Source organism: Anoplophora glabripennis, unplaced genomic scaffold (genome assembly GCF_000390285.2).
Source record: "Anoplophora glabripennis isolate ALB-LARVAE unplaced genomic scaffold, Agla_2.0 scaffold51, whole genome shotgun sequence".
In the NCBI taxonomy this organism is placed as follows: Eukaryota; Metazoa; Arthropoda; class Insecta; order Coleoptera; family Cerambycidae; genus Anoplophora; species Anoplophora glabripennis.
This window is the reverse complement of record NW_019416324.1, coordinates 399,875-412,636: the sequence shown is the minus strand read 5'-3', so window position 1 is coordinate 412,636 and position 12,762 is coordinate 399,875. Positions and strand designations below refer to the sequence as shown.

The 12,762-nt window shown below is 32.7% G+C and overlaps 1 protein-coding gene across 3 annotated transcripts in view; it reads left to right on the top strand.

Moving 5' to 3' along the window:
• LOC108907659 (proton-coupled amino acid transporter-like protein pathetic) overlaps window positions 1–12,762 on the top strand; it is a 56,550-nt gene that overhangs the window by 20,723 nt on the left and 23,065 nt on the right. The window contains exon 1 of one of the 3 annotated variants that reach the window (XM_018711428.1): window positions 1,039–1,223. The exons of 1 other annotated variant lie outside the window; for it this stretch is intronic. In XM_018711428.1, the coding sequence (XP_018566944.1) occupies window positions 1,197–1,223 (27 nt within the window). In that variant the 5' untranslated portion in view covers window positions 1,039–1,196. Of the gene's footprint in view, window positions 1–1,038; window positions 1,224–6,084; window positions 6,109–12,762 lie in introns of those variants that run through there. One more of the 3 variants, XM_023454091.1, reaches the window with a different exon arrangement.

The window sequence follows — 12,762 nt, the reverse complement described above, 5'->3', positions numbered from 1 at the left end:
AATTAATTAATTAAATTAATTAATTTTCGTAAAATAGTAGGTACCATATTGCTTTAACCAATTCATTTGAAACCTAAAAACGTCAAAAAAAACTTCTAGAATTAATTTTATCACTGTTTCTGGCTTACGTTCCGAAACCTTCTCCATCCCTCTTCAATGCAAGCAACCGGTGGCACAATGTACAGAGTACACTATAATCTGACAACTTATTGTGAGTTTATTATTGAAATTGAAATAGCTTTTTTTAAGAATTTTTATAATACAGTATTAGAAAAAAAACTGAATAACAGAAATCATTTCTTTTTAATGGGACACCCTATATATTAATGCATACTTAGCTTTGATAAATTTTTCTCTTTTCAAAAATATAAAATATGTGACTGTTTGAAGTTAAGACTTGTTAAAGTTAAGAATAATAACTTCAAATTTTTCGTTCTCACTAAACATTATTTCTTTGTAAAATTGTTATAGGTTATAGGATATAAATTAATGATGATAAATAAACTTCTGTCAAAGTCATTTGTTTGTTTCGCGTGCCTCGTCCATAGCCACTGCGATCCGTCAGACATAAATTTCCCTCCTCTTTTTTCAAAAATAGTTTTAAACTGAAATATGTCGAAAAGTCCTAAATCAAACAGTAACATATTATATATTTTCGAAAAGAAACAAATTTAACGAAGCTAAGTGTGCACTAATATATAGGGTGTTCCATTTAAAAAAAATTATTTAATTTAGTGATTTCTGAAAAAAATTTAAAACTTTTGTATTAAAAACTTTTTTGTAATTTCGATAATAAACTCACAATAAGTTGTCAGATTATAGTGGCTCACCCTGTATATTACACAGTGTGAAAACAAATCGTTGGTACTCGAAAATAAAAACCGCTACAGATTTAGCACAATCTGGAATTCAAAATAGAATTTATGACGTCGTTTTACACTCCACTGTCCAATTATATTCAGTCGTTGCCAAAGTTCGAGTTTCAAAATAAATGGTTGTCTTAGAGGATCCTCAGTTTCGCTGCTTAACAGTTGGCATTCGTTTGTGTACGACGGATTTTTTTTCTCTCTTCGTAAACACTTCCGCGTCGTTCGCAAAACATGATATGACACTCGACCAGTCATCATACGGATAAAAAAAAACGTTGTTGATACTCACCTAACCTGGATAAGTTCGAAAGTTCCAAGTCCAGGAATATGGAGCTAAAAGAAATGTCTAGAAAGGTAAATCATCAGATTTGAGGAGATTGTTTAACTTATTAAAATGTGAGTGTTTATTTTTCTGTTTTCCTTTACTAATTGAATAGCTAAAATTTTAAAATCAGGCGGCGTTATTGTATAACACGTGTGTTGTTATCTTTTGGTGGGAGTATGTTTAACACTGACGTAATTTTGTACAATATTGGTCGCAAACTTGGCAAAGCTCTAGCAAAATGTATTGGTGTGTGGGCGGAAAAGCAATTTATTTATCTAGGTTTACGTAATGATAATAATAATGCAATAAAAACGACCGAATTGCTAATGGGAAACAAGCAGTAATTCACCCAACAGCAGGTATACAGATGGGTCTGTGTATTTATGTTATTTTTCTTAAATCTGTTTTATATTTTATTAACGTTTGACCCAAATATATTTTGTTTTAAACATTTAAAAAATAGGCACATACAGGGTGTCTACTAAAGACTAGGCCGAATTTATTTTGACGGAGCCAGCTCATATCAAAGTTTGTTGATAAACACTTTGTTTCTAAGATGCAATTCCACATATTTACACTTACGCAAATGCGGCCTGCACACATAATAATATGCCGCCTCCTCTCCCGCACAATTCTCTGACTTCTGGGCTAATTCTCGTAGTTAGAATGTGGAGTAGAGATATTATTATTATTATTATTATTATTATTATTATTATTATTATTTAACATGAGCAGGCATTTAAAAAAAACGATGCTCTAGAAATATGCTAAATCTCTCAAAATCTAGCCATGTGTGCATGATCCGCAGTGCTACTGTCTGCCATAAAAACATGTGCCATACACTCGACCAAGCAAAGTGTCAGACTCACTCCTCACGCGCACACATAAACGACAATGAAATGCAGGACCCTCAGCAAAAACCGTCAGTGCAGGTTAAGTTGCGCTAGATACGTATCGAATAAATTGATCGATGCGAAGCTTCAGGCACATGTTAAATGGAATTAGTGCTTATATAATATTTAGAATCTTGAAAGAAAAACTGAATTTCCAGCTTCTCTAACAATAATAAGACAACTTACAATCGTCAGTTAAAAATGTACTCCTTGTTAACGCAGATTGTAATAATTTTCTTAACAAAGATGAGATCTGTGGTTAGAATTTATGTGTATATAGTGTTTGTGTTGCTAAAACCAAGTTTATATTTGTTAATACTGGGAATCTAGTAAAATCATTACACCTAAGCAGATAGGTAGGTAATAGTAAAGTTTAACGTATTTTGGACTTTATGTTAATACACATAATACGAGTATAGACGATATTTTGGATGTCTAAGATAAGCCAGCGTGACAAAATGGAAACAAAAACAATTTATATATCACATTTCACGTATGCATTGGTATCGGTGTTCATCCGTTTCAATGCACAAACCAATCCTTTGTCAACAATGCGGAGAAAAAAAAGGGATCAAATTTAGCTGACGCAACGCGTTTGCTACTTGGACAAGAAAATAAATGTCACGTGCCGCCGATATTATTTTCATTGACGGTTTGACATTGAAAGATGTGTGAGTAAATGCCGCGAACATTTTTACAACGCTTTGATTTAGTGTGTAATATCACTACAACAGATTTCTGGAATGATAATATATTGGCTGTGTGTTTATATTTACCCAGAAATACGCGTTCAACGCCACGACATAGTCAATCGTAATTTATTAGTAGCTCGCATAAAAATAGAACATAAAGGGTAAATCCTTATCATATGGCACCTCAAAACAAAAAAAAACACATTTATTCAAATAAACAGTAACAATTTCAGAACATTTATCGCTATAGCCATCCTCTTCCAAGCATGCCAACTTTTTAAAATTAAACAACAAACTACTCACACCCACACGACGTTATACAAGCAAGATCGGTCATAAATCTAGCCGTGAATTTAGTATTTGTCTCGTTGGAGAGAGACTATTGGCAGCTGGAAAATGTTGATACATTAACTTCCAATGTAAATATTTTTGGATGAAAATATACTATCACTGAACGTTTCTGGCCTTGTCAAGGCGACAGTGCATAAAGAGAAGTGAATTTATTAGTTTTTCCTTAAAACACTTTTCCATGTTGCAGCCAAAAGCTATAAAACGAGTCTGCTGTGAATTAATATTATTATTTTTCACTTCGGTCAATGAAACAAAGTTCGGTACAATTTTAAGGGTTTATTAATTAACTTTAAATCATAGTCGAAGAAGACCAGTAATAAACCTAAATCGTGTACCAAATTTGGTTCTTCTAACTTTGGGGGCTAATAACTCATCAGGGGTGTAACTTTGTATATAGGTAAGTTTGGTTAAATTACAATATTTTAGACGCCCTTACATGAACCTGCCCTTTGTCGGTTCTTATGCGGGACATCTTATATGTTAGAGTAAAAATTCATTGGACGTAACTAGGTTGATGTAACAAATAAAAAAAATACTTTATGCGAATTGTGTATACAGTAATATTACTAAAATAAAGCACGTTCACGTGTTTGAATACGTGATATATCTACAATTTACCAAATATTATTTATTTACATTGTCTATGATCTTGTAACTAGTTATTTCCAGTTAATTTCAATAATAATTTTATAACGTTTAAGGGCGTATTTGAGCTCTGAAGATGTAAATATATCCCACGAAACATTGACTGATATGAATACTCAATAACTCTAAATCAGCATGTAACCATACTTACGGGGCACTCTGTATATATTTTTATATAAGCGTTTGGTAGAAATTATGCCATAATTAATATTATAGCAACCTACATAAAATTTGTGGAAAGTTCTGATGCTGAAAGTTATCCTTAAGGAGCACATTATAGTAAAGGACGAGAGGTCGACCAGCAGGCGCCAGAGAAAAAAAGGGAGGATATAAAACATAGACAATAAAGTTTCGAATTAATAAATTATATTGTCGGTAATAAAAACTATACAAGCCACAATAACTTGTATATTTAGAAAAACGTTTTCTCTATTCCGTTTCAGAAGCAACAATTTTATTAAGTTAATTCAAACTAAAACCATTAATAGCAAAAGATAGCTTTATCTCCAAAGATATAAATAATGAATATTAGATGGCTATCTATTATTTAATTTGATATATAGTACCAAAAAGTACACTGTCCAATTATAAATAAAGTGACATTCATCACTTCATCAGTCATCGTAGATGCCGTGGCTCATGGCACTAATATTTACTGTTTCAAAAGCTTACACGTGCATATAAACATATTAGACTCGAGATTCGATAAAGAAAATGTATTCTATTTCCTTTGAGACATCCTTATCGTTACTACAACGATTTATCACTTAAAATGCATGTAAGCCATGAGTCACGTGGTGTCACTACCAAATAGTAAAATATGTAGATATCAACAACAATTTATAATATTACTATTTTGTACTGGGGGCAATAAAACAATGGGAATTAATTTGGCGGACCGGGAATGTTAAGGAGAGTAATGATTTCCGTCCTTTCTTTTGGGCGAAAAATAATCTACCCACGCTTCCTATGAATAAGTCGATATTGGATGTCCCAGTTTATCCGAAATTTCGAGGCACTAGCATAACAATTCAGATAGATATTTCCCCAGAAATAGCAAATAGACAAATTTTTATAGAGAAAAACTTGATTATTTTCACCAGTAGAATACGCCATTAAGGTTTGGCAAAACCTATCATTGACACCCTGTAATTTGCAAGCATATAACAATGACCCAGATTCCCTTTATAGAATTAGAATATATTATCATTCTGTCCGAAAGAAGGAACACTTTCCAAAAAAAAATCCCGACTGGTTGTCTAGTCCTTTATACTCTATCTAGGTCTTGTAAACAGTTCGTTCGTCCTTTGTTCCATTTACAAAACTTTTTTGTACTGATTATTAATTTTTATCTGAGAATATATGCGGATTGTTTGGAATAACTCGAAATAGTAAAAGAAAGTTAACAGAAATAATTAAAAATAACTTCGAGCTCCTTGAGTTTGTTGTAATTATTTACTAATGCGAATCTATTCTATGAATTAATCGAAAATTTTGACGTACCTAATTCGAATACGTATATTCTAGAACATAGACAACAAATCAGTTTGATACATCTATAAATACACCCATTTACGTCAATAGACATAAATAATTTAAATTGCGACAATATTAAATTGGTTAATGTATCGACGTGATTGTTTCGTACCCGTGATCAGTGCTACCGACAAGTTACCACTCTATAAAAATAAAGTAGTCGCCACATCCGCTATCTTCAACTATGGTTGTGAAAAAATAATAATAAAGATGCCTTTTGTAGAAAAAATTATGTATCTTGGGTATCTTTAACGAATTCGTGCAACATAAAAATGTTTTCTACCCAAAACACTGTTGTGGGTGTAATTCATTCAGAGCTGGACGGGTCTTTAGTCCGCAAAGTAGTCGTTTCCCATCATTTTTCGACCAAAGCTTTACTCATTGTTTCATAGAACCTACGAATTAGTAGATCACGCTCTACCAGTAGCACCAATAGGCATCGAGTGGCAATGACATTTAAATTATGACATATTTGTTGATTATGTGTCACCCACAGTCAAAACAAGTCGGTAGGTAGACATCTAAATAGTCTGTCGTCTCGTGTAAGTCAATGTTAGACGACACTTTAGTCCTCAGAGCAGTAGTTTCCTACAATATCATTGTTCAAACGTCACATGTACAATTTATTGTCATCTGACATCGATTGCCAAGTCAAAATAAGCAGCTTTTGTGAATAACACCTGTGGTTTTCATATACTAATGATTTTATAATAGATGATAATACAGAATCGCTGTTTAAAATTTTTTTTGTTTCAGGTATGTAGGTCTCTATTCAATCACAATTTACTACTTACTAGGTAAGCATAATATTTAGATATATAAGAAAATACATTTTAACTTAAAGTGATAATAATTCTTTAACCACAAATTCTTAATCAAGTCATCTCAACAGGACCGAATTTGTATTTTTGGTGGCTCTAAATGTAGCGTTAAATGAATCCCTAAAGAACAAGTTTTGCTATCAAATTTCATTCTTGATAATATACAACTGACAAGCCAATAATTAACTTAATATGATATCCATGATCTTTTGAATCTGTAAATATCTAACCTAGAAATATTTATGTCAAATAGGTGTGATTTACTTGAGAATCATTTGCGACCCATAGTTACTGCAAAAGTTCTTGATTTTTTTAATCTGACTCCCCAGTATTATTGGCCTTTGACTGTATTCATTGACCTTTGTCTTTCCGGGGCCATTGACCTTGGCTCCCCAGGAGATGCTGACCTTTGCTTCCTTTGGTAATTGACTCTTGCCTTCCCTGGGCCATTGATTAGGCCAATTAGATGAATCTATAGGTTTTCGAGGTATCTCCTGAACAAATTGTATTGAATTGTATGCATTTATTTTATAGTATCCTTTCCAGTATCTATGCTACAGCCCTGTGCAATATAACACATCGATAATCACATGGGAATTAAAATTTTAACTAGACTAGAGTGAATTACAACAAAATTCCTTTACAAGCTACCGTAAGTCACTGTTATTTGTTTAAACGATATATTCTAAAACAACCGTTCTGATTCGCGAATATTATAAACAAACTAGTTCCGTTCTGCTGATTATAAAATTATTCACCTCCGATATGTGCATTTGGAGCGCCAGCTTAGACTTTGAAACCGGCGAAAACCGGATAGCGACTTAATTGTTTTCAATCAATTTGTTGAACTGTTATTATTTCTCGTTACGCCTAATTATTGTCGTCGGCGATTGCGGTCGTTATTCATTTTATCGGGTATATATTAACAGCGGCTTAAAACAAACTACGAATGGAAAACATTATTATTGCATCCTTTGAGCACAATTAGGGTCATTGCTCATCAGATGCGAAGCGGTGATTGTTTTATCCATCTTTCGAATGTATGGGAAGGTCCCTGAAAAAGTATTACTGAAACTGCTTAGTGCTTACGTTATTGGTCTTATCTTTGGCTCATTTGATACGCGTAACAGGTTTTGTATCTCTTTTAGATGAAATATACAGAAGTATTGAACCCAGGATTCTCGTCGGTGATAATTATAACTTACCGGAGTTAAATAATGACGTGTTTGTACCAGGTGATAATGAAATAAGTACCTTTTGTAGCTTTTTAGGAGGCCCCGTAATGTATGTAAAATTTCGTCACATCAGAAAGATATAACAAATCATAAGTCAGAATGTTCTTACCTTCTAGTTTCGCAGCCTAAGAACTAAAAGAAGGTGAAGGAATTCAAAATAGTAGTGGAACAAAAATGGTATTTGCTTTGGTACAACCACAAATTACTTCCCTATGACCAGAAGAAACTTTTCTTCTTTATTATATTGACCGTTTTGACAAGGCCTTGAGTAATTGTTAACCTATTGCAACATAAAATGACTTTGATATCACATTTTTAAAATTTGTAATTACTATATAACTTACTGAAAATCGCATAACATTTGGTTAATTTTTCAGAATGTTATGTTACTTTAAAGGTTTTTGACAAGCGTTTTCATAGATCAGAAATATTCACCATTTCCACAACTGCCTCAACTTCGTGCCCAAACTAAAATAAAGAAATAAAAACGTCATTCTAGTTACTCATGCACTATGTACTTACGACAAACACAGAGTGACGAAATTCTTAATACGTTTATGATATTTTTAGCAGCCTCACTATAAAAATGTAGATAAACAGATTACTTCCATGTTTTATTTTTCACAACGCCTTCTTTACGAGACACAAAATAATATTTGTTTGTTTTCTCTATCTAGCGTTGCATACAATACATCTTTTCTTCATAGGAAAGTTCCTATGATGGTGAAAAATTTATAAACATTATTATTACAGATCTGTGACCACTTCTGCTAACTTATTAGGCAAGATTTTGCATATTACAGCGATGACTTGATCTTGTAGAGGATATTGTGACTCATGCGTTTTACATATTGAATAACGTTGGAATAGCTTGTATAGTCTTTCAACAAAAGATTTAGCACTTCCAAACTGGTACTAATTTTCTAATAAAATAGTTGTGGGAGTACAAATTACTGTTAATTATTTTCAAGTGACGTCGAGTAATATTAGCCACAATGATTCATGTCAGGGTGTGATTCGATATTAAGTGCCCAAAAATCCTTGCTTGTAGTTTTAAAACACTAAATAAAATGGGACTGTTATACAACTGAATTAGTCAAAACATAATGCAGTGATATCATTAGGATATCTTGGACAAAACATGTTATGTTATTTTAAAAAATTACTATAGTGCACCAAACTTCAATAAACAGTCTCTTCCGGTGCCTGTTACATAGGGAAAAATCTTTTTTTGCTAAAATTTAACACTCTGTAACTCGCAAACTAGACCGCTTCGGTCACCAAATCACACAATATATGTTGTGTGTCTACTTTTACGCTTAAAAAAAGAATTTATGATAAACAGAATGAGTTTCTACAATGTCCGTTTGGTCTTGCAAACGTCCCGGCAATTTTCCAGAGAACAATAAACAGAGTACTGAGAAAAATACGATATGGAGAAGCTTTAGCAGATATGGATGATGTGTTGATACTAACTGTAAACGTTAAAAATAGACTGAATACCTTGCGAGAGGCATTGCAGTCATAAGTGTCATTTTTTATGGAAAAAATAGAGTACCTGGAGCATAAAATTAGTCATGCTGATATTCAACCAAAGAGCAGAAAAACAGTTCCCGTGGAAAATAATCCGGGACCGAATAATATACGAGGTGTGCGCTTGTGTCTGGTCTTATTTTCGAAAGTAGGTAAATAATTTTGGTACGATCACAAAACCGTTAACGTATTTAATGAAAATGGACGTTGACTGTGTATGAGATTAGAAACAGCGAAGAGTTTGCTAATGGTAACCTTAAAGTTATAGAAATGTAAGTCTTATAAAAGAGTCAACGAAGTATTCTTTCTACATTTCCGTGAGAAGACACAAATCAGAATGCTGTTTCAGAGTCCACTCTGGTCTCTTGACTTTGAATTCCGATATCACCTTGAAATAATGTAGTCTAATTCTCACCAATTTTTTATGAAAGGCTTTTGCAAGGTTTCTCTATTCGGCCAATTCTACCGGTTTAACTAAAACCAATTATAACGAATTATAAAAAAGAACGGAATTAAATTTAATTATCGAGTTTTTAACCCGTTAAAATGTGTATTGTGAATTAGGAACAAACATATAATTAAGAAAATTCCGAGAAATCCTTCAGTGCTTCCTCAGTTTTGTAGAAAATCACGGAATAAATGACACTGAAACGTGAACTAATTAAGATATAAACAATATTTTCTCAAGGAATTGCATCAACAGAATAAGAGAATGAGATAATAAAATTGAAACGTTAGGAAATTTGTAACGACTTTTTATGATTTATCACGTTTGTGACAATAATTGCAAATCGATATAACTGAACGTCATTGTACCGAATTAGTAGATAGACAACAATTCAATTTATTGCTATACGAATCAATTTTTTAAGTATTGCAACTGCTTATTGCAGCTTCTATTTGGCTATTGCGTTGCAGGAAATTCTGCAATGTTTTTGTTTAATTAGTAAGGTAGAAAAATGCGATCAGTCACAGTTATTCTCAAAATGCATTCTTCTGAATGGGTGTTATAAATAAATTAATAAGTATTTGAGTAACCGGTAAGAGCTAGTTCTAAGATATTTAAATATTGCATGAATTAGTTATATAAAAAATGTCCATGAATTGTTTTTCTATGCGAGTATAAAATTAGAAGTGCAATTACACTCAGCGCAGGAAATGATGACTTGCTTTATAGAAAATTGTGAAAATTCCTTTACAAAAATCGTCTACAGACAATAAAACTATCATTTATTATTATTGCAGTAGCTTGTTGGATATATTGTATCAGAACGATTTTGTTTTAAAGTAAAATGTGATGAAGATATTATCAGTTCGGCTTTTGTCAAGAAATTTTAAGGGTGTTATATTCAGTATACAGCGGAACTCACTAAAAACCGCTCATATAGATGTATCGGTGAATTATGCCTGAAGACGATATAATTATCTAAATACTGACATGACACTGCTAACTATCAATAAATAAATAAATAGTTATTGATAGGGAACATCACGAAAAACTGTTCGCCGAATTTAACGAATGAAGGGAAAAACGGAGAGTAATGACAATAAATGAAGAAGTCATGCTATCGTATTTTTTAAATTTGAAAAGAAAAAATATGCAGTTTCATGTATGTGGAAGTATTCGATGTTGAAGGCTACTATAAAGGTCTACAAAAATATAGATATTGGAAAATATAACAAGCTTACTGCTTATTTGAAGAGTGAATCGAGAGGATACAAAGCAAAAAAAGCTGCAATATTGGAAATAGCACATACTGAAGAATTTTTTATTGGGGCTTCCGATAAAGAATATTTAATGATTAAGGTAATCTCTTTACCTTTTGCATGTTGTTAGGTATTTGCAGGTTGTTAGTGAACTTTGAATTATTTTAGGTTGCTGCACTAATAATGGGGGTTGCTGGTGCCTGTCGATGCTACGAATTGACAAATTTGAAAATTAGTGAATCCTAATTGTATAAAGAAAAAATGTTTCTTCAATATATTGCAAAATTTCTCAATAAAAATGTTTATTTGTATCTCAAATTAAAAATATGTGGATGGATTTTAGAAACCATGAAACATTTACGTAAAAACAACTGACCATTAACTATTTTTTTAAAGCATGCCTGCAATGATGAACAAAAAAAATTGACCTATACTCATTTTAATTGACTTCACCAGAAAAGCTAATCCTAGAAAACCTCGATAAATTACTCAATAACAGCTGTTGACAAAAATATTTTTAATAAGTGCGCGTCGTCTATCTTCCAACAGAAATTTTCAGCTGGTTGTGACGATTATAATTATTTTCTCCCGATGAACCGCGATTTGCTAGATAAAACGCAACACACCGAACTGCATGGTTGGTCGACTTCATAAATTAAAACTTTTTACATAATCCTCTGACCGTTCACGGTCGTGCAAGCCCAAATTAACGCCATTTCTTAGCTTGAGGATAATATACATTTATTAATACATAAGTACATGCCGCGGTACCCTTCGCGTTTCGACATGCAGTTCGAAGTTTCCTTCTTCCGACAAGCGTTCCTTATAAATCGACATAATTTATACAACACACAGATCAATGTAATTAGAATATATGAAGGCTGCCTGTTTCTGTCAGCAAAGTTCAAAGGAATCGATAATTCCTCGTTTGGACACTGTGCCGACAAAGTGTCCCTGCTACCCCGCTGGAAAATATGTCAAACTAAGTTGAAATATACATCAATTATTGCTATTTTGCAACATCGGTAAGAAATTTAAACATTTTTAACTTACAGTATATTGTGCAAAATTCGATTCTAAAACTTTTTTTCCTCTTCAATATTCTTCCAAAATACGTAGGTTCCAAGATATAAGTAAAAGAACTCAGTTAAAATAGGTACTTTTTAAACTTTTTTAAACATTTTTGCAGTTTTGAAAATGTTCCGGACCTCGCCCAGATCTAGTGACCTACACTTTTATTATGTGTTGTATTGAAGGTAATCCAGAAAAAAATTGCTTGCCCCCTCTCACATCTACCTCAAAACAGATCCGCTCTGGTCTAATAGTCTTTAATGGTGAGACAATTTCAAATATGCAGTGATATCTCTTGGACTATTACTTATTTCATTAATATCAACAGCGGTTGATTGGTACAAATTTCCGTTAGAATATCCAACGAAGAGTCTACAATCGTTAGTAATCAAATGCCTTCTGTGTTTGTATCTTCAATTTTTCGTGAACGATTGCCCTCTGTGTATGTGTCTTGCTATCATGAGTTTTAATGATATCATATTTGCTAGTCAGATGTGTAATGTAGACTACATTAAATATTATATCCAGAATTTAGAAGAGACTAACAACAAGAAAGAACAAATCAATGTTGCTGTTGCAGTATGTGGTTACATCATACTTCGTGAATACCACAAGGTAATGAAGTATGATTACTATTCGTTATATTATTATTTAACGATTTAATTACTATACAGAGTGTTTTGCAAGCTCTATGACAAACTACATTAACCTGTAGATGCTTAGAGATATGTATTTACACATGAATACCATTATTGTAATCTCAGAACAATACAACAACCGGAAGTAACTCTGAGTGCCTTCCAAGAAGCCCAAAAACGAGAAATAAAGTACATTTCCACTACACTAGTTCCGTTCAAACTTGGACAATTTTTATTCATGATTCGTGAGCTCAACGAAACGGTTTGTTTGCGTACGTTAATTATGTTTAATGTTACCTTACTAATAAATCTAATAGGTAGCAAGCGCTGGAGAAACAGATAAAACCACTCAAGTCAACAAAAATCATGATGCGTTCCTACGTCACGAAATTATTTGTCTTATCCATTAAAGTTCTTATGGTGTAGGTGGCTGGCTGTGACGCAAT